The sequence below is a fragment of the Centruroides vittatus genome, unplaced genomic scaffold (assembly GCF_030686945.1).
Source record: "Centruroides vittatus isolate TY-2023 unplaced genomic scaffold, ASM3068694v2 contig_1057, whole genome shotgun sequence".
NCBI classification, from domain to species: Eukaryota; Metazoa; Arthropoda; class Arachnida; order Scorpiones; family Buthidae; genus Centruroides; species Centruroides vittatus.
In genome coordinates this window covers 774888-802742 of record NW_027120684.1, presented here as the reverse complement: position 1 = coordinate 802742, position 27855 = coordinate 774888, and the positions used below count along the sequence as shown (strand labels likewise).

At 27.8% G+C, this 27855-nt stretch overlaps 2 protein-coding genes across 7 annotated transcripts in view; one reads left to right on the top strand and one right to left on the bottom strand.

The window, feature by feature from the left end:
• Positions 1-27855, top strand: part of LOC136972479 (THAP domain-containing protein 1-like) — a 306926-nt gene that overhangs the window by 52868 nt on the left and 226203 nt on the right. The gene's annotated exons all lie outside the window — the stretch shown is intronic.
• LOC136972242 (uncharacterized) overlaps positions 588-27855 on the bottom strand; it is a 46034-nt gene continuing 18766 nt past the window's right edge. For all 5 annotated transcript variants that reach the window (XM_067266807.1, XM_067266799.1, XM_067266814.1 and 2 more), the window contains 20 exons: positions 24283-26208; positions 19930-20016; positions 18953-19120; positions 18628-18770; positions 15264-15579; positions 15006-15158; positions 14898-14919; positions 13273-13396; positions 9949-10026; positions 9748-9872; positions 9476-9665; positions 9189-9386; positions 8936-9120; positions 8646-8855; positions 7827-7926; positions 7652-7739; positions 7446-7574; positions 7183-7365; positions 7006-7110; positions 588-929 (listed from right to left, as the gene is read on the bottom strand). In XM_067266807.1, coding sequence (XP_067122908.1) covers positions 768-929; positions 7006-7110; positions 7183-7365; positions 7446-7574; positions 7652-7739; positions 7827-7926; positions 8646-8855; positions 8936-9120; positions 9189-9386; positions 9476-9665; positions 9748-9872; positions 9949-10026; positions 13273-13396; positions 14898-14919; positions 15006-15158; positions 15264-15579; positions 18628-18770; positions 18953-19120; positions 19930-20016; positions 24283-26175 — 4659 coding nt within the window. In that variant the 5' untranslated portion in view covers positions 26176-26208 and the 3' untranslated portion in view covers positions 588-767. The remainder of the gene's footprint in view (positions 930-7005; positions 7111-7182; positions 7366-7445; positions 7575-7651; positions 7740-7826; positions 7927-8645; positions 8856-8935; positions 9121-9188; positions 9387-9475; positions 9666-9747; positions 9873-9948; positions 10027-13272; positions 13397-14897; positions 14920-15005; positions 15159-15263; positions 15580-18627; positions 18771-18952; positions 19121-19929; positions 20017-24282; positions 26209-27855) is intronic.

Genomic DNA, 27855 nt, shown 5'->3' with positions numbered 1-27855 from the left:
AACTGTCATACAAATGACCGTTGAACTGATTTTGGAGTATTTCACATTGAAGAGCAATAATCATAATTTGAATAGATAATATAACTGCAATTACTCAATTTATTATTATTGATATACAATGAAAAATAAATAAATTGTATATGTTTGTGTCACACAAACTCTTCTAGTGTGCCACTGTGAGCAAATGTTCTTCGGTTGTTATGCTGTTCAAAAATATTTTTATATATGACTTATTTAAGTTGTCTTCAACCTCTCTCTTAAGTATAAAAGTGGATTAATGTTTGTTAATAAATGTATTTCTTAAATAACATTTTAGCTACCATATGAATTTCATTATACAATTTTAATAGAATAGTTAATTTTTTTTAATGGTGGAAGTTGATAGAATAGTTTATATGACATTATAGTTTTTTTAAAGCCATTCTATGTACAATGTTTTTGATGTGTATTTAGAGGTTATAAAGTTACGAATTTCAGGATCGTTTGGCGCTTATTATTTGGCAAAAATTTATCTGCGAGTTAATTGTTTTTGCAGTTTTACGTTGCCAATTGCAGGGGAAAAAGAGTGTAAATAGAAATCAATAATATTCAAATATATGCTATTTATTTCTGATGTGATATGATCTGTACATAAACTGGAAAAGTGATTTTTTTTTAATATTTTATATGTGTTGCACACAGTTCATATAAATACGTTATTTGTATTGTTTTGTAGACGTAACTGTATGATTTTCATATACAAAAATTTCACGTGGACAAACAAACAATCATAAATCTTTCGTCTGAGTTCTACATGCTTCTTTACATTTCACAAACATTCCTTTTAATTCCTTGCTATTCAATCCAGATATGCAACTGAGTTTGATTAATCCTGCTTGACTGGCAGAAACGAGCCACAGATGCGATCCAAAGTTTGGATTCCACGCAACCTGAAATGTAGGAAAAAAATTTTTTAACATACTTTTTCATTTTATTGGACATCTCCACTACCCAACTTGCAATAATTTAAATAAGCCATAGAAATTACTTTAATCCTGTTGAAAATAAATGGAGAATCCAACTAGAACAACAAAACTCCCTCCTTTTAAATGAAGCACACTTTTAATATATCACATGCAGGAGAAATTATAAGAAAATTGTACATTTATGTTAGAGGAGAAATAATTATGTATTCTTAACACTTACCATGCTAGAAACGTAATATTATGTTTTCCGCATTCCTTCGCAAAAAATGAAAAACGCAATATTACGTTTCTCTATATATATCCTGTTGTTTTTAGCTTCAAAACATAATGTTGTTTTCAGCAATGAAAATACAATTTCTTTGTGTATTTTAGTGTGTCTGTCAATAAATAATGGGCACTATTTATTTAGAAATTTGAAATATAAGCGATTTTGTCCAACCACAATCATCTGATTCGAAGTTTCGTTGCCATATTTTGTAAGCGAATATCGAGTCATTTTATTTTTTATATATGAGTTAAGTTTAGATATGGTGCATTAACGTACTAACTAATAATTTGTTTGAATTCATTAATAAAAAATCAACAAATATAGTGCCGATTATATTGATTTATCTGACGAAAATGTCATGATTATGATTTAGGCCTAACTGAGATCGAAAAAATACAAATAAGCCACGTAATTTTGTTATTAATTTAAATCTGTATAGTTTATACATTTTTTAGATATTATCAATACAAGAGCCGAATTCTTATATTTCTGATAGTGTTAATGCCATCTTATGTACATTTGCCAAACCCACTCAATTACAAAAACAGTTAGTCAGAAAAAAGTCTACTACTAATAATGATATATAGTACATCAATGATGTACTGTATTTCATGCATAAAAATACAAATTTTAAAGCTATATTGCAGTTTTTAATTTTTTTTCATTTTATCTCTATCTCTAAAACAAGTCCAAATAACATAAAAATAAAGCCCCCCACACATCAAAATTGAGTATTGTACAGATAAATGTTTCCAATATCAGAAACTGTTTTTACTTTTTACCTAGCTTTAGTCAATCATTTTTTATTTTCAGTAGAAAATCGCTTAAATCGGTCAGTACACAGGTAATGAACTAGGTCAACTGGACCAGCACGGTATTAAAAATCATGGTTATAGCATTTTAAGCATCTGGGAAAAGTGTTTGTCTCAACAGTCATTGTAAAAGAATATTTTAAAACAATTGTTATGAAACCAAATAAACTTTTAAGAATTTAATGATATTACTCAACATGTTTCCCTAATGATCAAAATCTATCACTACACACTTCCTGTTTTATCCATAATGCCAGATCTTAAAATGTAAATAGTCCTAGAATTAGTCCAATAGACACTAAAAGTAAGTTTAGTTTCTGAATTTAGTTTTACTTAATAATAATAATAAAAGCACAAATCAATCTTCATCTGCAATGAAAAAAACCACTAAAGTGGGAATAAACATAATAGAATAGAAGCAAAGTATAAATCAAATTTATTTCTTTAATCTCAATATGTAACCAGTTCACTATACAAATTAATATTATGTTTGAAGATAACATTGAATAGTACTTGCTGACAAGTTTGGTAGGTCAGGAAAAACTTTTCCAGAACTATTTAAAAGCACTGCATTCCATTGAGATCATAATTGCACATTAGTTGAAAGATGGAGGTGTCATTTGTCAATGACAATATTTATATAAAACAGTACATATCAGAAAATTGGATGAAATACTAAGCAAACTGCTTGACTCAGCCTTTCCAATCTACAGATTTGAAAGATGTTTTAAGTCATATTACAAATGATCGTCTTTTGTAGATTTTCAAAGGAATGGATGACAAAACATTTAGAAAATTGTTTGAGAGCTTTCTTCCAGTTTAGGAATAACTAAGTGTTTTGCTCCATATAATTCAGCTAAATTAGAAAAATTCCAAACACCAAAGACAATTATGAATATTGCCTTTGATAGCTCCATTTAACATTTGTGTATCAAACCTTACCCATGCTCAATGCTCTATATGAAAAATACAAAATAGATAATATGGACAAAAACAGCAACTTTCAGACTATACAATGCCTTAACTTCAATAGAGGAAATATGTGGAAATTAGACAAAATAATTGATTCTTCCAGTGAAATTACAAAACAATCTATTGGTTGCAATGAAGATTTCCAAAACAATGTCTTACATTATTAATTATACATTACACAGCATATGTTTGCATCATAATTTCTTTATTTTGAGAAATTCAAACTTTGTAAAATGTATCCTTTATTAGATAAAAATCTAAATTTCTTTATAATCAACTGTATTTATTTCTTTTTTATCAGCAGAGTAATACCAAAATTACTCAATTGTCAGTTTGCTCCAGATAAGTTGACATGACAGTTTGTTATATATTTTTTTTTCCATACAATCAAACCTCAATAAGTTTCCACCATCAGTTTAATGTTTTTCATGGATAAGCAGGACTGGCAGTTTAGTGAAAATGGTCCTGTAAATAATTGCCTATATTTATGTAATACACGTACTGTACCATACATATTAACATATTATTATATGCATGAATATTGATAAGTGTGGTAGCAAATAACTTGGACAAAACATTTTAAGAAATTCAAATAGACTTTCGTTCATGTTACAAAAAGCATAACTTGGGTTAAAATTCATGTTTCCAAATGAGACCCTTGCAAAAATGTATGTCCCACTTCCATTCTCAATGTTTTGGTATATTCAAATAATTTTTTCAACTATTTGGTGGGACTAACAACTACTGGTCATTCAGATGCAAGGCTTGAAGAGTTTGATTAACAAAGGAAAGCTAGAACATTATGCTATTGTTAATAAAGAGGTGAGTAACAATGTGTTACTAGCAAAAATTTATAAAATTCTAAAATAAAAAACATTATCAGTTAATAAATTTATTTTTTACATTAAAATGAAAATTGAATAGTAATACTAAACTGTACTATTTAGCACTTTTTGCTTTAATTTTTAGACTAGTTTGTTATACCCTCAATTTGAGGACAAGTATCGAGAGAATTAAAATATTTTAAAAAAAAACTAATATCAATAAAATGTTTTCTAAGTTCTTTCCACCCTGTGGACATTAAGAGGGCCTTATTAGTAAGTCCACAATGTGATGGCTGGATCACTCCTGAAAAATTCCTGGAATTTTTCAATTTGTCTGAATTCAATCCTGGGTTCCTTGTGGCAGGCTGCCACCTTAACCGCTTGGCCATTAGGAATTTTCTTTAAAAATGCTGTGTCAACTAGAAAAAATTAAAGTTTCAAAATGTTTTAGCTACTGAAATGACAAACTGGCAAGGGAGAGTCACTTTGCAATTGTGGAAGAAGAATCCTGCCTACTTCTCTGAAATAGACAGGACTCCTGAAATTCCACATCATGTATACATTTATGTAGCCTATGTACAACTTTTGGTCATTTTAATGTTGAATCCAGAAAACTGGCAGCACTATTTATAGTGTATATTCAAAGACAAATAATGTTGAAAGGTTTTTGTCTACCCAATACAGTGGCAGATAGCATATTAGCAGGAGTTTCCTATCCTTTCACCATTGGAACAATTTGTTGCATTACATGTTTTAGCAATCTGCAAGGATGTCATGTTATCGAGGTTTGATTGTATAAGTTAATATTTGGATATGACAAAATTCAGATAGAAAATTAATATTAATATAAATATTGGTTTGAAACGAAAGTTTGTTCGGGTATTTACATAATCGCTCATCTGTGGCATCTCTGTCGTGCTTATTAAGTTTTAACTTATTTACGTTGAAATTACAAATACTTGCGTATTTATTACATAAGTTTAATTACAGCCATTTTTTAAAATTTTGTTATCTTTTGTTTTCTTAAAACATTAAAATGGAAGATAAGAAAGTGCATTTTCAACATATCATGCTGTATTATTTCCAAAAAGAAAAAAATGCAACAAAAACTCAAAAAAAAAAAAATATGTACTGTATATCGGGAGGATGCAGTTACTGATCGAACATACCAGAAATAGTTTTCAAAATTCAGGGAGGGAGATTTTTCTCTCAAAGATGCACCTTGGTTGGGACGGCCTTCAACCATAGAAGGTGAGTCCATAATGGCTTTAATTCAAAATGATAGGCATAAAACAACACGAGAGATAGCCAACATCTTAAAAATATCCCAAACATTTTTTCTCAGACATTTGGCTAGCCTTGGAGATACTTCCCATTAACGAAAACCTTATTGAGCATGTTTCTGTATGTGATGCAATGAAGATGATCCCTTTTTAAAGTGATTAATAAGAGGCAATGAAAAACGGATCCCTCACAGCAATATTCAACTTGAGAGATCTTGGAGTAAGCCAAGTGATCCGCAACCTAAAGCTGGTTTGCATCCCAGAAAAGTAATGATTTCAGTTAAGTGGAACTAGAAAGGGGTTCTTTATTATGAGCTTTTACCCAACAACCAAACAATTTCAATAAATATTGTCTCCAGGTGGATGAACTAAAGGCTAGTGCATCAAAAACATCCAGAACTTGCAAATTGACAGAGTGGTATTCCATCATGATAATGCAAGACTGCACATATTGTTAAATGTGTGCCAAAAACTTCTAGACTTTGCAGGGTGACTCAAAACATCCCAGTTATATTCTCCCTCAGACTATCATCTTTTTCGTTCATTGCAGAATAATTTAAATGGCATAGAATTTCTTTAGAAGGTATCAAAACTCACATCAATCAGAAACCCATTCAATTCTACACAAATGGAGTTATGAAACTACCCATTAGGGGTGCGTTTACTTCTGAGCTAATTTTACTGTCAGCACGCTCAGACTGTATACTTTTGTTTGAGTGCCACGCTCATTGGCATTTACTTTAGAGCTATGTGACGTCATGTTTAGTGAAATTGGTAAGCTCGGAGTGCTAGCTAGTTCGTTGTCGAGCTTTGCGCTAATTCAATATGGCTGCTCCCATGAAAAAATTACTTTCTGTACAAAGTAATGAAAATGGAATTATTTTTGGAAAAATAAACGGCAGAAAGTATTTTTATTGGTAAATTTCAATTATTTGTTGTATAAAATGTTGACAATGATCTTTTTTTTATTGTGTAAGGTTTAATAGCTTTAGATGACTTTTTTCATAAACAGATGTGAAAAAATTAAGTTTTACTCATTGTTTATGATTAAAAGTGAAGTTTACCTTATACGCGTTTAGAATCTTCAGAAATGTTATGTCCAGAGCATTAAATAAATCGTAAAGAAATGAACAGCATTAATAATAATCCAAAACTAAAGTTCGTATAAAGGAGACTTTCAAAAGATTCTCTTGTAAGTCTAAGTGCTGTCTAAAATCGGTTGGATTATAAAAAGGTACAGTCTCTTCAATAAAACTTTCTATCTTCTTTTTTTTTTTGACCTAACTTTTCTTTTTTCTTCTTTCATTTTTTCTACAATTATATCCACAATAAGATCTTCCTCGTCTGATTCAGAATCAAGTAGTTCTATCTGTAATGCAACATTTAAAATAGCAGCTTTGACAATATTATTTGCAGGAAATCTCCAAATTTTTTGTTAGTGTTCGCATTTACTTTCGAACTGGACATGTAACCACGAATGCACATGCTAGATGACATCACTTCCGGTGTTCAGAAGTAGCACTATTAGCACAAAAGTAAACGCAACCTAGGTGGTGTAAGGTTATTGAACAGAAGGGCAAATACATTGAAATAAATAAAAGACTTTAATCCACAAAGTAGTATATTTTATTTCTTTCTAAAAACTGACAAACTTTTGGTTCAACCCAATATTTATAAATTTTTCGAGAATTACTACAGATTCAAATCATATAGCATTCTTTAAAAATTATAATTATGAGCATACCAGATTTTAAAGTAAGATTCATATTATTTAAACTTTCAATTCATTTGAATCTAATATTGTAAATTTTAATTAGTCTTAGCTTGAAAAATATCAATAAGTACTTAATTAAAAATTCATATAGAACCCATATCTTTTACCTTATTGATTGATGCCAGAGGATAAAGATTTGGTTGAGAAGGTGACATATTTTCTGATTTTAAAACTCTCTGAAATTCTGAAGTAGAAATTTCTCCAAAATCAGCCTTTAAAATAAATATATTTTAGAAACTATTCACCAAATATGTCTTACATTTTAAAACAAATTTTTCACTTACAAAATTATTATCTTGAAATACAAGACCATATGTCTTAACTGCCTCTTTATACGTTGGTAATGTTTTCTTTTTAATTTTTGGTAGATTTTCAGTACTTTCTGTTGACTTGTCAGATTCCACGCTAAGAACGTCGTCATTTTCATTTACGTCATTTAATGCTTCCATACTTATTCTATACAATGGCTACAAGAAATAAATAATAGATATAAATTTATTAACAATCTCTAGTTTTATAAATACAATGTACAGTAATAAAAACTTACCACTCTCCTGTGGCCCATTTGTTTTATATGATCAACATATTTCATAAGTTGGCATAAAACCACAATTACCATATCCCCACTTGCACTACCACTTGCCTCAACATTTAACCAGTCAGAAACTGATAAACTCTGTCAGAAATTTCAATCATAAACTTATTATTAATCAGATAAAACAAATTATATCCAAAAATTTAACAAACACCTACCCATATAGTACTAAAATGTACAGAAAGTACTTTGTGCAAAAAACTATAATATCCACATTCTTTATATATGGTAGAAGTATGGAAGAGACTGCATGAAGTAGGGGAAAGATTACATAATTATTGGAATTTGGTTTATTTTTATTAAAAATTTTATAAATGAATAAATAATTTTTACTTATAGCACTCATCCATTGATTCAAACATTCCACACCAATGAGGCAACCAAGCAAGGTCTCGAACCAATCCTCTTTTGTCATTAAGTATTGAAGGCCAATCTATAAAATATTTATAATCATAAAAAAAGAAATTTTAGGTATATATAGCAATATAAAATTTTTATAATAAAAAAAATATGGGCAATGATGTAAATGTCAAATAACTTCATCCAATATTTCCAATGAGTTTTATCATACTTAAAGTGATGTTGTCTAGAGAGATTTAGCAGATCAAATGCAACCAAATCTGGTTTGTGACATCTCAGAACATGGAAGATATTTCCATAAAAAAAAGTAGGGGAAGGCAGGCTAATTCCAGCTGCAAAACACATGTATTACGTAAACAGTATTTAAAATTGTTGATGACAGCTATATTGGTCTAAAAGAAAACTATCTCACTTAACATGATTCCTTACATAATGATCATTTGACATCTTGTAAAAGCTTAATAACTTAAAAATTGTGCAGTTATATTTAATCTACATTGTTATTTCATTGAATTGCTCTCATTATGTGAGACACCTGAAAGTATAGCTCTTGTATGTTTTGTTAGAATTTTGGCACACAATGGAAAATGTAAGTATTGCATTCTCTGAGACTCAGAGTTAGGAAAGTATTGATTTTTTTTGGACTTTTTCAAAAATTCAAGTAAAACCGACTTTTAAAACAAAGGTGCCTGGCATTTCACATATGCCACACAATTAACAAAGGGTCAAATTATATCTTACTTTCTTAATTTATGTACACAAATGTAGTTTAAATAAAATAAAATTACTTACATTGATCTTGCAAATCCCAAACTTTTGCAGTTTTATCATAACCAGCTGTTGCTATATACCGATTTCCCGGTATAGGCAACCATAACAAGGCAGTTATGCAGGCACTGTGTGCAGGAAAAGACATAAATGGACAAAGTGTTAACTGCCCATAATTGGTAGAAACAATCAAAAGTGGAGATGATGACATCAAATTCCAGATACATACTAAACCTATATTAAAATTGAAATTATTAAAGCCTGATAAAAACATGCATAAAAAAATTTCTGTATTAAATATGAAAGAAAATTACCACTTCCATATCCAGCTGCTACATGAGAATGACTATTGGTCCTTTGCCAAGAGACTTTAGTACAAATTGTTCGATGACAAGAAATATTAGGTCCATTTTCAGGTGGAACTAGTATAACATCTGCCTTTGGTTTAAAAATTGGCAAACTCCCTTCATTCTTTGTAAGACAATACGGCTGAGGAATGCTGTTGAATAACATTTTATCAATATAAAGAAATTTTCTACAGTTTAAAATAAGAGTATATCATATTACCTGTATATCTTTACAGTACCATCACTACAAGCTGCAGCTAAAAGACCTAAACGTGGCAGTTTATTGCCAGATTTTTTCAGACCATCATTTTGTAAATCAGATACTTCTTCCCAACATCCACTAGGACACCATGTCAAATCCCATATTTCCCCATTCTCGTGAGCAATGGCTAATGCTAACTTTGGCCTTTTCGTTAAACTGAAAGAATTTTAGAAAGTTTTTTGAATTTATAAAACAATAACTGAAATTACTGTATAAATAATAATAATAATAATAAAACTAGTTACAAATTATTTTCTAGATTTCCAACATCCCAAAGTTGTATCATTCCTTTACACTTTTTAGTATCTGTTAAGTAATGAGCTTCTGGATCACATGCGGCTAAAGCTAAAAACTGATCTGTAGTAACTCCGAGTGGATTTGGACACCAAGAAATAGACCAAACAGCTCCCCCAGCAAAAAAGATACTGGATGAAGCTAAATATTTTAAAAAAAAATTATTTTTTTAATATACAGCATATTAAAATACATATTTTTTTTATTAACAATTTAAAACAACCTTTTGATTCTGACTGAATATTTTCAAATAAGTTGATTTTTATCCAAGAACTATCATGTTCATCATCTGAAGCTATCCTTAAGTTAGATGACTCATTCAGAGAAGGCAAATAATCTTTATATTCTCTTTAGTTAAAAAGAACACTGTAATAAATATTTAATAATTCACTTTGAAATTGTTTTAAATAATGATTGTATTTACCTCTCTAACATCTGAATCCAATCTGAAGAAAATGGTTTCCACTGTGAAAAAACTTCAGTTTTATTATGTTTCTGAAAACTAAAAATATATTATCATCAAATTTCAGCATATTAATCTCCATAAAATGCTTATACTAAAAGAAATACTGTATAATTGACATATTACCTGGAAACTATGTATATTTTTCATTTATAGTTCTGCCTAGTACCCAAAAGGACAGAAAAAAACCAAAAATGACTAACAGCTTTTTTTCCCCAAACCCATTGTGGTTTTAGCCAGGCTCAAAATAGGGATGGTCAGATGGTGAGAGAAAAGTCCAATATATTCAGGACATACTACCCACAAAAAATTCACAGGGATTCAATCCTGGATCCCCCAGAGTGGTACAGCTGATGCTTCAACTGCCTTGGCCACTGGCCACCCAAAATAATCCATCTGACATAAATTATTCTTAAGTGTCTGTTTGGTAGTCCCATACATATTTTTAAAACAATACAACAAGTATATGAAATTACCTTAAAAAATGTTAAAAGTACTATTTTTTTTGTTATAAATATTTAGTCTTCTACACAGTATGCAGTATTTATATTTTGCCCGCTAGTAAATTCTGATGGTTTGACAATCAATCAAAGTTATTTTTAACAACAAAACAATCCTACCCATAAAATAATTTTTATCTATATTGTTGTTACATCACATCTCATCAATATAATCATGCCCTATTAGCTTTTTATGCTTGAAAATTTATAATTACTAATATTTCATTTTTATTCATTTATATGATGACATATTTTGCTTTAAAAAGTAACAAATTTCTTCATAAAATAATAATAATATAGGTATAAATGACAATTTTTAAAGACACAGCTGTACAGAGTTTTCAAAATTAAATAAAAAGTATAAAGAGATTTTACTGCACTTTCTATTAAAAATGACTACCTACAAAAACTTAGAAAAACTGGTCATTTCAATGCATGGTCTCATCAAAGGAGATGATGAAAATATAATGATGCAAAGTACTGTATATAGTGTACATCCAACAGTAATTCATAGTACTACATAGTATATATAGTAATCCAATGTAACACTATAGCAAAAACTATTTTTAAAAAATGCTCTGTATTGATTAATGCTATGCTGGAAGAAAAGTTATTTATTAATACATCACTTTAGTTCTGTATACTGTATATGAATATTTAATACATACAGTCTTAAATGTCTGATTTAAAATAATCTGAAATGGATAGTTGCTTTCTTTGTTTTAATTTCTTTGGTAAGATAATGTCTTCATATTTATTCAAACATCATTCAAATGAATTTCAAAACCCACCCAAATCCTACCAAAATTTGTAGTCATAATTACAATTTTACCTATCCTTATTAATAGAAAGATTAAATTTATTGGCTTTGTTACATTATTTTTATTTTAATAAGAATAAATAGAACATAAATCATAGGATAACTTGTTATTGAAGATATTAACAGCAAATTATATATGAAGGAAAATCATTAAATAACAGGAATTTTAATTATAATTCAGGGAGATGCATACACTGCAAAAAATCTTATTCAAGGACACAAAATAATTCCTCAAGAATACAGCATAAACAGGTCATGATGATTAAGCAGTATGCACCTGCACATCACAGCTGCTCCACCATCGAATTGCATCATGAAAGAGCAACAATGTCATTCAATTTTTATTGTCAGTGAGAGTAAAACCTGAAAATCTAAGGAGAATGAAGGTTTAGTATGGAAATAGTGTTTGAGTCAAGAAAGAAGAATATAAGAATGGATGAAAAGATTTAAAAACAGAAGACAAAATGTCAATGATGAACACTAGAGTAAGAGATCAGTTTGCAAGGCAACTGAAAAAGTGAAACAGCAAATCTATTACCACAGGCAAGTTACTGTTGATGAACTGACACAGAATCCAACATGAGTCATGGCTGTGCATAGAATATTATGCAAACTTGTAAACTGGTGGACCAAGTGTGTTGCAAAGCAGGATGATTATATGTTGAAAAATAAAGCACAATCAATTTCTTTAAATATCCTTTTAAAAAAGTTATTGTAAAATTCCTGTTATTTAATGACTTTCCCTTGTATATTCTTCACAATAAGATAGAGTAAGAGAAAATAGATGCATTGAGGTTGGGAAAAAAGACAGATGAATTTTTACACCTAACTCAATGGTGCACCATGTCCAACATTTTACATAAAACTGCTCGTCTCAAAAAAGGATTACAAGACCAGGTCATTGGTCAAGTAAAAAGTAGTTGGCTTAAAAGGATTAAAATCAATGAGCCCAATGAAACAAGAATTCTGTTCTAAGAAAATCTGGTCATCTGGAGAACTTTTTACTGTATAAACATAAAATGAAAAAATAAAAATTGTTTCTTTTATAGATAACTGTAAAGTTCTAATTATTTTCAAATATTCTGTTTTAAGACTAAGTACAAAAACTACAAATACAATATAAATAAGTTTACAAAAGCTTATAAAATAATAATACAAAAATTTAAAAATAATTTTAAAAAATAAAAATTATTTCATATTTTGGTTTCTATATAAAATTTTAGTTGAAATTAATGTAATTTAACTTAATAATAAGAATAAATTTAGAACATATAGAAGTAAAAGAATTTTAAAAACAAATAACTATTCATTAAGTGATACAATAAATATATTTGCAAAATAATATATAATTGAAGTGTATCATTATTTCAGATTCACATATTGTGAAATATGCATAAGCAAGAAGAAAAATAAATTTCCAGAATTATCCACTATAAGTTCCTATGACAATTATCTATATTTAAAATTATACTTGAAAGTAATGGTTATAACAATGATGCAGTTTATCTGCTAATTTCCAATTATGAATTCAGCTAACAACTTTTTCTTTGTCTACATTTATCAACGTTTTTAAAAAAACATGAAAAATTCTCTCCACACCTCAAAATTCATCTACCATTGTAATTTTTCCAAAAACTGCCAAAGCTACATATACATATGCCTTAATCTTAGTTCTCTCCCACTCTTTTTCTTATTCAACTCATGCTTTAATTGATATGAGTTTAAGTAAAAGTACTTAATATAAACATGCTACTTAAACTGTTATCTTGAAAGCTGATAAGTTTCTAATTCTCCCTCTGTACATAATAAATTTTTGGAGAACTTTAAAAACTGACTATCAATTTTGTCAATTGTAGAGAACATATTAGTTCTCTACATCAAATAGAAGTTAAAAGACTGACTCAAACAACAGGAAATTATAGTACTTAAAACCATTATTTTATCATAAAACAATAAAATGCTTACAATTTTAAAGCCCATTCCATTGCAATAGCATATGGTTTTAGAAGAGAACCTCTGGCTGCATAATTATATGTTGAAGAAGGTGGCTGATGAAAATCACTATATAATGATTTTCCATCTTTATCATCTGTAAAAAAAATTATATTAATTAATTATGTAACTAAAACTCTACTCAATCATATATATTTTGTAATGATAACTTTTTATATTTTTATTTAAGTTCAATAGAAAATAGCTAGCTTTAAAATGATATTAAACGTAGTCAATACACAAAGATAAACTAAATCTAAAAATTTTCTGCATTGATCACTGTGATTCTTTTTCCTTCTTTTACTTTAGTTTTATATATGTTAATTAAAGCAATTAAATTTAAAAATCAATCTAACAAATCTTCATTTCTATACAATTTAATACTTAGATTATTTAAAACTTTTCAATTTAACATAAGTAGTTTTCAGTCAGAAACATTTTAGATATTCGTAAAATAATTTTACTAACAATCATCTCTACTAATGATATCTCTTAATCCTTCGTCATCTTTATACACTTTTCAATTCATTTCAAAAATTTTTATTACAAGTGCTTGAAGAACATATAACTAAAATCACATTAATCCAAAGAACGGAACATATTTTATTATACAAGTTCAATTCTTATAAATTTACAAAGAACCTGTAATTAAACTATATTTCAAATCAATTAAACTATCTTCTTACTGAATTACTGGAACGAATCACATACAATCAAGAACCTTTAAACTCCTTTAAAAAATTATTGTATATGGGATAGTTATAATTTTTTTGTGATTTTTTATAGAGGCTACTGTTCAAATTGTTTTATATATGTTTGGTGTTGTTCCAAATTTTTAAAAATAATTTTTCAAATATGTTTGTTCTATGCATTCTATTTTGGAATTTTGTTAGTTAACAATCTAAAGCAGACCTTGGGTAAGGTCTGCATTTGTTTTCATTAAAATGTATTACTGGAATTTGAAGGTTCTTGATTGTATATATTTCAAATCAACATATATTTTCTGATAAAGATAATTATGGTACAATTGAACTGAATCATATAAGTAAGAGCAAATACTGGAATTTGTAGAAAATGTAGAAAATTCTGAAACAATTTTCCTGGAAAACTGAATAACTACTTGATCTAAAACAATTGTTTTAAATTATAATTTATACAGTTCTATTAATACTAAACTGCTTTTACAAAAAATTCAAGAGAAGAAATTTTCCATTTAAATTAAATAATTACATAAAATATTAATTTTTGATTTATATCTTATTTACACATAATAAATATATATATATCTAAAAAAAACACTTTCAAAAGAACTCAAAAAAGCTTCTATTTCATTTAATTATACATTTCTACCATAAATTAAAATCACTGAACAGTTACATTCAAATTATTGTGTTATGTCAATCATTAATGTTGCAATGACTTATTTCAAACTGGCATTAAATTACATATGAGCAAAAGAATATTGTTAAAAATTTTCATAAATAACAATTAATTATCAAAGAACAAATGTTCTTTAGAAATTTATATGATTAATATTATATTTCAAAAATTTACTTTTTATTTACATTAAAAGTTGTGAAAGAGAATGAAATACTTACTGTAATCATTTATATCTTCATTCTGAAAACATAAAAAGAAAACATTAAAAATTATCAAATATAATTAAACTTGAATTATTTAAATATGAAAACATAAATCTAACTTACAAAATGGCATTTCTTCATATGATTATACAAAAATAATGGCCCCATTGAATATGATTTTCCACAGATTCGACACATCCATTTCTTTGTTTCTGATCCACAATGGCGATAATGACACTTCATTTGATGTAATTCTGAAAACTCTTTGTTGCAATTCTAGAAAAATAAGCATTTTTATTATTATTTAGTAGAATTATCAGCTTTTGCTGAAATAAAACTACTTTCACTTAATTTAGAAAATAATTATTATATTATCATTACCATTTTGTCACAGCTTATTTTTCCATTTTCAATTAATGATTTCTCCCATGATGTTATCATAGTTTCACTTATTTCTTTCATTTGATCAGACGGTGTATAAAATAATCCTTTCCAAGGATCTAAAAGTTCCATGAAGAAATAACGAGATTCTCCATCTTCATCATAATAATCTTCAGAGTCCGTAAATTCTTCTTTTTTCTCTTGTTCTTCTTCTGACTGTAGATATTCTGAATCATCACTTTCATCTTTATTACTTTCTTCATCTTCGGGTGATTCTTTCTCAATTCTCATAAAACTTTCAAGTTTTTCAATAGCTCTATAAATATATTTATATATTTTTATTCATTACTATTTAATCTAAAATAAATATTAATTAAAATATTTTCAAATAACATTTTAATGAAGAATCAAAAAATAAAACTGATAAATATATAAATATAGAACATGGATTTCCATTTAAACTACTTAAAATTTTTCAACTCGGTATGTGATTTTTTTAAAATAATAAATGCATGGAATTTGTAAAGTTATATTAATCATTTTGAAAATATTTAAATATTTTATTAATATATTTAAATATTGATATTTTCTAATGTAGTGTATTTGGCAGAAAAGATTCTAAAAAATGAAAATATACATCATATCTTATGAAGAAAATGTACTTGAATTGAAGATTTGTAATTTTCTATTTACAAAATGAAACTAATGAAGATTATCTCTCATCCAACACTTGCTACAATTTCATAAAATTTATGAATGGGTTTTCCATTTTTTTTTTATTGTTCATTTTTCTCCCAAAAACTGATACTGTCAAATGAATGTGCCTGATACAACAAATCTGGCTGCAGTCCTTTCCTTACAATGATTTGAATTATTTTGTTACATCTTATCTTTCCAGTGAGAGAGTACAGTGATAGTGGAATTAGCTAAATAACAATAAAAACTATTGGATAAAACCAAAACCAAAATTTAATTAAAAAACTAAACAATCATCTTTGACATTTTTTTGGTATATATATGTATATAATACAGTAGAACATAACAGTAGCAGCCTGAATTTCTATTTTGTTAAGTTTAAAAAATATTAAATTCATATTTAGAACTACTACTCCTTAATATAAGCATTCTCTAATTAATCTTCTTCAACATAAATGTTTTATGTTTCAAAGACATATTGAAATGTATACGTGAAACAAAGAGTGGAAAAAAAAATCAGTGTAAAATCCCAATACCCATGAAATGTGTTTTAATTTGTTATTTGGCACTTAATTCATTAACTAAAATTTAATAGTAGTAAAGAATTTTTCAATTTTTATTGAAAAATTTCTCTTATATTGTCTACAAAAATAATTCCTTTTAAAAATTAATTTTGTTATTCTTTCATGAATACAATACCGAATTTTGGTTAGTTCTAAGAATTTTGATAGGTACCTAATATGGAGAGAGCAGAAGAATTTCATCCTAAAATGTTTTATTGTAAACATTTGATAACTTTTATGTAAGAAAAAATGGGGATCACATCAAATTAATAGTGCATATTTTTTAAATATGTAATTCCCAGGAAACAAGTTAACTCTTCTAGAGAGTTTGGGAAAAACAGCAGTATGCATCATCACAATTATTTTTTAGACTATGAAATTATAGTCTTACAAAAAAAGCTAACTCTGATCACCAAGAAGTTTACCATAATCTGAATACTTATGTTTCAGCATTAATTTCCGTTTCACTCAGATTACAATATGAAAGTCTTTTGTTTCTGTACTAGACAAATTTCTAACTTGCATTTCTAAATTTCTAACTGTTATTCTACATAGCAAATTGTTCCATTTGAGATTAATTTTCTATTTAGATACATTTTCATTTTGTACGAAAGATCTCTGTTAAACATTATATTTAAATAAACAATATATGATAGTAATTAAAGTTTCTGTTCTTGTTAACTGACATTGACTATGGAAGATTTAGAGATAACTGGACTAAAACGTAGAAGTAACCACAATTAATAAACACTGCTTTAAGTCAAATTTTGAGATCATCTTGAAGGATATAACAGAAAACATCTTTTTGATGCACTCTGACACAAATGCTAAATTTAGTAAAATTTTTTCAGCTTTCCTTTCCTACTTATTTGGATTGGCATCCAGTAGTCTTTTCCTTCTCAAGAAGTAACTTCATTTATAGATGAGTCTAAAACTAATAGCTGCAGTAACAGTTTTTAATTAATCAGATTAGCTCCATATTAAAACTTCAAATTCTTTTGAAAGAATGTCAATTAGTTATTTAGTATAGACATTAAAATCAATTTTAATACTATATTCTAAGCAAACTCATTTTGATATTTTACATTATTTATTTATACAGAAGTCTACTAAAACTGACACTAAAAAAAGACATCAATGCAGAATCCAGTTTCTTAAATATGTTAAATATTGATTTATTTTTTAATAAGGATATAACAATATTTTTATGAATATAGAATCATTTGCAGCTAACTCTAAATTTTGTAGTTTTTTAATAATAGAGTGTTCCTATTATATTCAACATGTTCTACTTGTGACCATAAGCAGATATATAAAATTCTAAATAATTATATAAAATAGCAAATGTTTGCTGGGCAAATCAAAGGCTGATCCAATTTTCAAATACTGTTTTCTTAAAATTACAGTTTCATAGGTAGCCACTTATGGTTCTAAATCCATGATATCTATTGCTTAAATATTAAATTGCAAATACAGTAGAATCCCAATTATCAAAGCCCCGATTAACTGAGATGTCACATTATTCAATGAAAACCTGTAAGTGAATACACTACTTTTCTTATACTGTAATTCATAAAAGAAAGTTTAAAACAATGATGTACATTACAAAATGATTTGTTTCTGTTACCTCTTTACTATTTATTGTCAATGTGAGACAAATCATTCATATTAAAATGTAACTACAATAAAAACTAATGTATATATTAACTGTAAAATTCACTAAGATATAAAAGAGGCTTAAAAGTGCTAACATATAAATCAATTGCATACAGTGCAATTGCAAAGTGCTAACATATAAATCAAAATTGCAAATAAAATATTTGCAATTTTTAATCCAAAATGGACGTGGCTGTCTGAGTTTTTGGTTATCTGAGATAGTATTGATCCAGATTATCTTGGATAATTGAGATTTTACTCTGTAACAATTCAAGTTAATTATATTATTGCAAAAATCACTAAAATTCATCATTTTTGATATCAATCATTAAATGATTTAATTATTTCAACCTTATTTAATGAATAAGTTAATTTAATATTTAAAATAAAACTATGCATAACTATTATTTTTAATAACACCAAAATAATAGATGTAAAATTATTATTACTTTATGGCAGCTCCCCTACGAGGCAAATCTTGATTTGTAGTTGGCTGAACTTCTTGTCGCTCACGATGAGCAGTACGTATATGTAAAGCCAAAGATATTACTTTGATAAATTTTCCACATATCTTACATTCAGTTCTTTGGACCTTGAAAATATTTAATAAATTTTTAAATAAAATTTTAAAAGAAAAAATATATTTCAAAAATTACATATAAATATAAAAATTTAAAACGTTTTTGACTATAATAGACAATACATTTAATACGTTAAAAATTATTTGATAAAAATTCATTTAGTGCAAAATAAATTGCAAATAATATGTATTACCTCTACTCCACATATATTTTTATGGTATTTGTATCCTAAAATACTTGAAAACTTCTTTCCACAATGAGGCTGAGTGCAGGACAATCTCTTTATTAATCGAAGATTTTTCTTATATAGTACAATTTCTTCTTGTGGAGTAAAATAGCTATTTTCATCATTTATTCGAGCCTATATTTAAAACAATTTAAGTGCAAATTTTGTTACAAATAGACCAATATTAATTTGCTTATATATTTTAGAAGTAATATAGAGTTATATCTAATTTTATCACATTTACTAGTTAACAACCAAAATGAATTTTTTTAAATGTGAAACTTGATTAATCAATGAAAAATATTTCTAAAATCTGTATCTCCATCATCAGTATACTTTAAGTATAACTGATGATGGAAACTGTAATTTGGTGTAAATTTATTTAATCCACTAATTCCAAATGACAAAATCATCTTTATTTTAAAAAATATGTATGTGTGTATATATTTTTTCTTTCAGTTATGATAAGAAATTGTAATAAAATATTTGAAACTGCAAATTAAAAATAAACAAACAAAAGTTAAATAAAGTAACAAGTAATGTAGAATATAAAATTGTTTCAACAAATATTTATTTTGATGATTAATTAGTAATTATATTCTTCCCCCAAATATATTAGTTAGTTCTTGGATAATTATTTAAGATGGAAACAGAACATATGACTTGCTGAGAACATTAGTGACGTAACTCCAAAAATGCTACTTTTTGAGTTAATTACTTTCATAGCTTTTGTCAAACCACTTCAATTCTTCATTTCTAATCAACTATTTGAGTTATCCTATTGATTTTCTTTGTTTGTAGCTAGAATACTTTCTACCTTAAGGTGTTCTAGCAGATTAGTTTTTCTTATCAAGTTAGTACATAATTTTCTTTTATTTTAGTTACATCACTATAGTATTATTAGTTCATTAATGTAAATTTATATAATAATTTAAATTTCTTACTAATCCATTGTGAGCTGCCATTATATGATATTTTATTCTTGGTAAAGAATCAAATTCTTCTTTGCAAACTCCACACATGAGAGTATCCTGAAAAATTTCAAAATTTTTATAAACAATAAAAATCATTGTATAACAATACATTCGAGTCCACATAAGTGGAAATGTGTTGAGTTATCCGATATAATGACTAAAACAAAGTTAAAAAAAAAAAAACCACAAAACTACAATTATGAAAATACAGTAGTGCTTTATACAGTGCATTCAATGTATCTCTCCGACCATCCATCACTGGGACTAAAGTTGGTTTCTATTCAAAGTACCTCAGCGATTTCCACCACTTTTTGTTTCAGTATCGGCTCTGAAACAGGAAGATTCAATAAACGAATTTGCTTTAGCCAATGTACCAGAGCACCTTCGACATCTTTGTATGGCGACTTTCTTTGGAATTTTCGAGACAGCCACAACAAAGACCCAAGAAAGTTTCTTAATTTCATATTTTTTCTTCAGAATTCCCACCAATGTTGTTCGTGGAAGGTTTTCTTGTTTGCAAATTCGGCTTTGTGAAGTTTTCTTATATTCAAATTCAGATACAAGGTCATATTTTTCCTTCAGTGTAAGTATTGCTAGGTTTCGGATACTCATTTCTAACAGAAATATGAAACACTTGCTGCAAATAACGTATGAATGAAAGATGAGAAAATGCAAAATCGGATTCTGCTGAGGTTAAGCTGTGTGGTGTGAACTCATTCTTTTCAAGAGGGGAGTTGACTTATCAGACATCTAAACAAGTGTGGACAGAAAAAGTATGTCAATTTATCTAGTGGTAATGATTTAGATGGTGTCAAGTACATCAGCTTTTTTTTCCACATTAATGTTTATGTAAGTCGGCCAGGACCACAGAAAACTGACTACTTAACCGATGGTGTCTAGTTATACCTATGATGACTTATGCGGACTCGACTGTATATACAGAATAAAAATTTTCAATGTGCAAACAATTTTAATTTTATTGACAGAACTACATTTACCAACAAAAAACCAAGATTAATTAAAATAAAAAAAACCCAAGTTGAATCTAAACCCATATCCTTCAATAATATTTTATATGTTCCAGTAAAGAGTAAAATATATATTCTCTACATAAGTCTCAATTTTTTCTTTGACTGAAGATGAAATTTATATAGAATGGTTTACATTTTAGATACTGAAAATTTTTAAAAAAATCAGCCACTCAGTACATAAACTCTTCAATTTTAAACATTCATATACTCATGTACTTAATTATTGAATTCATGGTCATACACTTTAATAAGTTTTAATCAGTAAAGTTAAGAATTCAATCAGAAAACCAGATCCTCATAGTTTAGCATACTAGAATGTTTGGTTAATGTGAGCCTAGGTATACAAAATGGCGGCGCTTCCGGTAACCTCGATGGCAAGTGTTTTTAGAAAAGAAATGTAGATGGCGCTGATAGTAATGATGCCTTCGTATGCAAATATCCATAAAAAAATTCCATTCAGGAAACATGAGGAATAATGTGAATTTTGAATTTTGGTTAAGATGTAGACAGATTATACACATTGTTGATTTTTTTAAAAGTGTCTGTGTTTTTTTAAAGTTTGTACAATTTACTCAAAGTCTAAAGTTATCTAGGAGGAAAGTTTGTCAATGGTAATTAACATGTTAAACATGTCCTTAATGTGTTTAATGCGTGTTAAATGTCATAAAAGCGTATTAAAAGTGTGTGAACATTGTATGAGGTAAAAATTTTGTAAAAGGTTTATATGTGGTTCAAATGTGCGTTTAAAGTGTGTAAATGTGTTAAATGTGTTTAAAAGTGTGTAAATGTGAGTTAAATGTGTTAAATTTGTCATAACCAAGGATTTGTAATAGTGATTTCCGACCCGAAAGACAACAGTGAACGACACATGGAAGGCTAGGTGGCCATGGATCGCAGGTGCCACCCTCTGTGGAGACGCTGCCTATCGTAGATGAAAAGGCGAGAGATGTGAATCGTAAGACTGCAGTTCTTAAGAGGAGTAAAATTTATGTACATACAGGCAAATTTTGTTCAAACCACTCATGTATAGAATCTCGTAATTCACTTCGTCCATGCATCGATTGAATTTATAGGTAATATGATGACTTTTTTATTTTTTGTTTCTGGTCCAAGAGTAGGAAAAGTAACCAAAAGCAGGGAAAAAAGTAAGTAGCAAATTTATGTTTTAAAATTAAATATAGGCGCGTTTAGGTCATTGTTGACAGTCGCCATCTTGTTTGCACATTTGCGTGTGCAAACAAGATGGCGACAGGAAGCGCCGCTATTTTGTATACCTAGGCTCACATTAACCGAATGTTTACCTTCCTACCAAAGAATCTAAATTTAAATACCATTTCAGGATGGAATAGTTTCTGTTGAGATATTGGTTCCTTTCTTTGGGGTTGATGTATCTTTTATAAAATAAAATTAACATTTTTCAATACTATCTGGATATTAATAAAATCAAACATTCAACTAGTATATAAAATAAGATACTTATACTAATAAATAAGAACAAAAGCAATATTCAAAATGTTTTACATTAAGACTAAAAATTGTTTGAGCATTAAACTATTACAGAGATAAACAAACACCCACAATAATAGTTTTACAATGAATAAAAATTGATATAAATAAAAACTGAAGATAAAATCATGTTTACAAGGTTAACTTTTATTCTCTATTTATTTTAGTTTTCCCAAAACAATATATAAGCATACCCACAGAATGTGTCTTACTCAACATTTTCCACTAGAATGACTTGTCTTTAATACTCAAACTTCATAAAATATAGTCTCTCAATACATTTTTCAACTAATATTTAAATAGAAAAAATTTATGTTTACGTCCTGAAACTCAATACATTTTAAAAAGTAAGTAAAGTCTCAAGTTACATTCCAAATAAATTGGTGTAATGTCAGAATCACATGTATACATTTAAAGAAGTGCACCTCCTCAAATTTCTTCAAGTCTCCACTAAGTAACAGTATGTAATACAGTGAAACCTCATTTATGTAACTTTCAGGCTATTTAAAAATGTAATGGTCACCTAAGTGAAAATATGAAAAACTGACATACAGAACTGTAATTAGAGAACTATACAATACTGTACATCCTTTGCAATATACAGTAATTCAAACTTTCATACAGAATAATGTAGTAAAACTGATTTACTGAATATTGAAATACAGAGTAAACGCACAGCAAGTCCTCACTTAATGTTGTCAATGATTCTTGGAAACTGCAACATTAAGCAAAATGACATACAGTATAATGAAACAACTTTTACCATATGTTAAACAACATAAACAAAATATAATTTGGTTAACATTATTCTAACTGGATCATGTCTGCAACCTCAGGATTTGTCTTCTGCCTCATAGAATCAATTACACTGTTTATAAAGAAAATTTAACAAAACAATGATAACTGTAAATGATTATAATGGCATTCTAACTAAGATTTTCTTAACAATGTTATAATGAAATGTTAATTGAGGGCTTGTTGTACAGTAAATGCAAGCTGTTTGCAGTAGAGTTCATTCAAGTATGCTAGAGTACAGTGCTAAACAAAATTGTTTAGTATCCATTGATAAAACCAATAAGTTTATGGAGTAGTAGTAAAGGTATACTTTTACTATTTCATAAAGGTTTACTGATACTTTTAATCAGTAATATACATTAAAATTTGTAGGTTGAAATACAAGCATGCTTTATTTTTGTCTGTGAACAACACTAACATATACAGTATTATGTTACACTGTTCAGATGGGAGGAGATAAACATGTGATAATAGGTAACACCAGGGATTTGAGAATTAGATCACAAAACATATTAAAACAATGTTTCATGAAGATATGCAATCAAGTTATATATAAAATTACATGTTAAATAAAATTTTATAACTTTCTACTCTATCTAATCAATCATTATTGAATTTATTTCTATGTATTGTATATAATAAATTGTTTACAAGAAGTTGGAATATAACTGGGTTAACCTAGTTCTCCTTATCCTATAGTTATGTCTCTGGTCTACAGTAAATGTGCATTTTTGTTTATAGCCCTGTACAAATTATTGACATTGATAATGTATATTTTAGGCATTTAATGTGCATATATCTGGAATTTTTAAGTGCACGTACATTGCAATTTTAAATGTATAAACATCTGACCCTTATTAATAACAATCTGTAATCTATTAAAAATTATTGATTAGTTTTATTATGTGTTATTAAAAAAATGTACAACTAAATTAAATATCTTTCTAAACTATACTACTAAAAATAATCAAAATGTATATGAAATTTTTACCTTTTGTTTTAAATGATCTTTATTTAAATGCACTTTATTAATTTTTCCTTCTACTTGGTTTTGCTTCCTAGCAACATTATTCAAATTATTGACATTTTCCATTCTGTAACTTGTTTCATCATTTGATTCATTTGTTTCTAGATCTAATGTTTCAATTATTTGTTGTCTTGGTGAAATTTTTTCTGTGTCATTTCCATTTACTGAAGATTCAGACCTGATTTGATGATCACTAATTAAAGCATTGTCTTCATTGGTTGAATTTTCATTTTCACATAATTTACCATTCACTTCTTTTGATAAATCAACTCTTAATCTTTTTTCATCTGAATCTGTAGAACTTAATGTATTTTCTTCACTATTCTCATTATTACAAACTAATGGATGTTTTCTTGGCCTTCCTCTTTTGCGAACTGTTATTTTTGAGGTTTCTGTGGTTTGGGGAGTTGTAATATTTTTTTCTGGCGATTGAGTGATGCAATTTTCTGAAAAACTATTCCTAATATTGTGACTTTGATCTTGTGACTTATCATCTAAAATTTTTCTTGGCCTTCCTCTTTTGCGAACGGGTTTTGGAGTTGATGAATTTTGATCATCTGCAGATGAAATTTCTGGCGTTCCAGTTTTAGCTTCAGGCTTTTCTGTAGCTTCTTTAATTTTTCTTGGTCTACCTCTTTTGCCTTTGGGTTTATCAGACATTTTTGTTTGAAGTGTTGTAGTAACTGAATTTCCATGGCTATCATTTGATGATGTTATATCCCTACAGCTTCTTTCTTTTTCTTCATTATCCTCATTTTGATTTTTATCATTTAATTGTTCGGATATATCAGAAATATTATTTACATAATTATCATTATCTTCACACAAAATTAAATTATAAGGATTCTCAATGTTAACATTTCTATCTTTTAAACTACTTTGTGGTAAATCAATGCACCCATCTTCTGCAAAAGATACAGATTTTTGAGATTTCTTACAATTTTGTTTTAAACTATGTGAATTCTCAGGTGATTGTAACACTGAGTCATTTTTAAAAAATGAACAAAAAGAGTCAGAAGTATTATCAGGAGTTTTTTCATCATTTAATTTATCTGTTGTTTGATGTACAGTTTTGTTATTCTCCATGTTAGCTAGCTCATTATCAAAATTCTTTTCTGAAGCACTTTTATCAAATGAATTATTTACATATGATGAATTATTTAAAACCTTTTCATTATCTCTCTCACTACTGTCATATTTATCTTTATTGTCTTTTTCCTGATCCTTATTTATAAAAGAATCATAGTTATTTCTTGATTGTACCCGAACTGGAGGAGAAGTATGTCTGGCATAAGTTTTTCGAGATGCAGACCAATCACGAGATAGAGTGATCACACTGGACAGAAGAATGGCTTTGGAAGAACATTTATAGTCCTGTTTTTTACCATCTTTTGCAGAGTTTGTTGGTTTTTTATTTATGGATTTTTGTGAAGAATCTTTTACAGAACTGAATGGTGGAAGTTTTTTATTACTATCACTTGGAGAATTATGTGTTACCTCTTTTCTTTCAGTATTCCTTGGACTATATATTAAAAGTCTTTTTTCATTTGAATTCTTTCCTACTGGTTTTGTACTAATATCTCTTTTAAGAGCATTTTCAGTTTTTTCACAGTTGAATGTATAAAAATCACTTGCATCATTTTTTGAGTTAGAATTTCCTGGCAAATCATTTGGTTTGGCATGTGTTTCATTTTCTTTTTTTACACTACCAGTTTCTTGATTTTTATCAAGCACTAGTATTTCATTAAACTGTTTTAATGAATTTTCAGCAGCTGTTTTATTTTCTGTATTTCTCTTTCGACTATAAGTTTTTGATGGTATGGAAGAAATTTTGTTACAGCTACCAATGGTATCCATCTTTTCTGAATCTCAAACATGAAGTCTAATCTCCTAAATAAAAGAAAAAATTATAAAATGAATTTGTAGATTTCAATACCGATATCAAATGAATAATGAAATACAATTAAACAAAACTAAAATATCTTGGAATATATATGTATACAGATAAATCATTTCTATAAATACATTTATACTAAAAAGTAAATCATATTCTAAAAATAAACTGCATTATGTAATAAATACAACCAACCTGATAATTATTTCAAATATCAAATGAACAGTCAATTACTTTATCAGGCTATTAAGGCTAAATAATTACTAAGTAATTTGTCAGGAAATAGGCAGTTAGGCCATTATCTCTTGTTAAATTTAATAAGTATAAATATATAATTTAATTTTAGAATATTCTGGAAGAAAACATCAGCATAGGGCAGGACTTAAATCCACAACTCCTACTTACCATGCAGATCTTTTATTCCAGAATATTCTGAAGTTAAATTTAATTAATTAATTTATTTATAATTATAAACTTTAAGAAGAGATGGCAGACTAACTACTTCCTCTTGCCAAATTATGAATTAAATATTTAATCTTAATAGTCTGATAAAGGAATCCAGCTGTTTGTTTGATATTTGAAACTCCTGTACATTATGTATTGAAAGGTTAATCAATTTCAATTTTAAGCAATGTTAATTTAATATTCAAATATACATTTTAGTCATTATTATTCTCTATTAATTAAAATTTTTTATGAGAGAATTAATAGTCTCTATTACAGATTTAATTATTTGCAGAGAAAAATCAATCAATGAGTTCATTGTCAACAATGTCCTAATGCTGGTTAATCTTTTTGAGTTCTATAAAAACTTAACCTGATGTCAAAAACAGATTTTGTTAACAGATGTCTCCGAGGAATGAGATCTCACTATACGAATGATATACTTTTTATTCAAATTTATACACAAGTGAAATCTCTAGACCTTACATCTCAACTTTTCTAGAGCTTCAAAACTTGCATTCAGACCTGTTATTGAACTTGCCAATCTCCGATGAAGAGTTAATGGTAGTAATATATAAGTTAAAAATAAATTCTGCACCGGGATTGATAACTTATGTCCATCTATTATAAAATATGCAGGTTCACATACATATCAGTTTTAACTTTTATTATTTAATGAAATATTAGATTCCAATAGATTCCATCAGATTTAGTTGATAAAATTTAAAATGATTTTAAAAAAAGGTGATAAAAACAATCCATCTAATTATTGAGCCATAGCTCTTCTCTCTATACATAGTAAACTATTTACCATGATTTTGGCCAATCATATGAATGAATGGTACTGATGCACAATTTAATGAACCCACTTCAGTTTGGATTTTGTGAAAGATGAAGTACCATTTCGAATATTTTTATATTGTATACTTCAATAAAAATGCAACCGAGTGTTAAGCGTCAACATGTAATTGCATGTTTTGTTGATTATCATAAAACTTTCAATTCAGTTATCATATCAAGACTAGTGGATAAACTGCAAAAATTAAGAGTCTCAATGAAATTCTCATCACTGATTAATATCCTGTTTCAGATCTGCTAGGTCAAATTCATACAATAAAAAGTCAATAGGAATTCTTTTCATTGGGTAGCGGCCTACCTCAGGGTGATCCTCTAAGACCTGTTCTTTTTTCAATCTACAC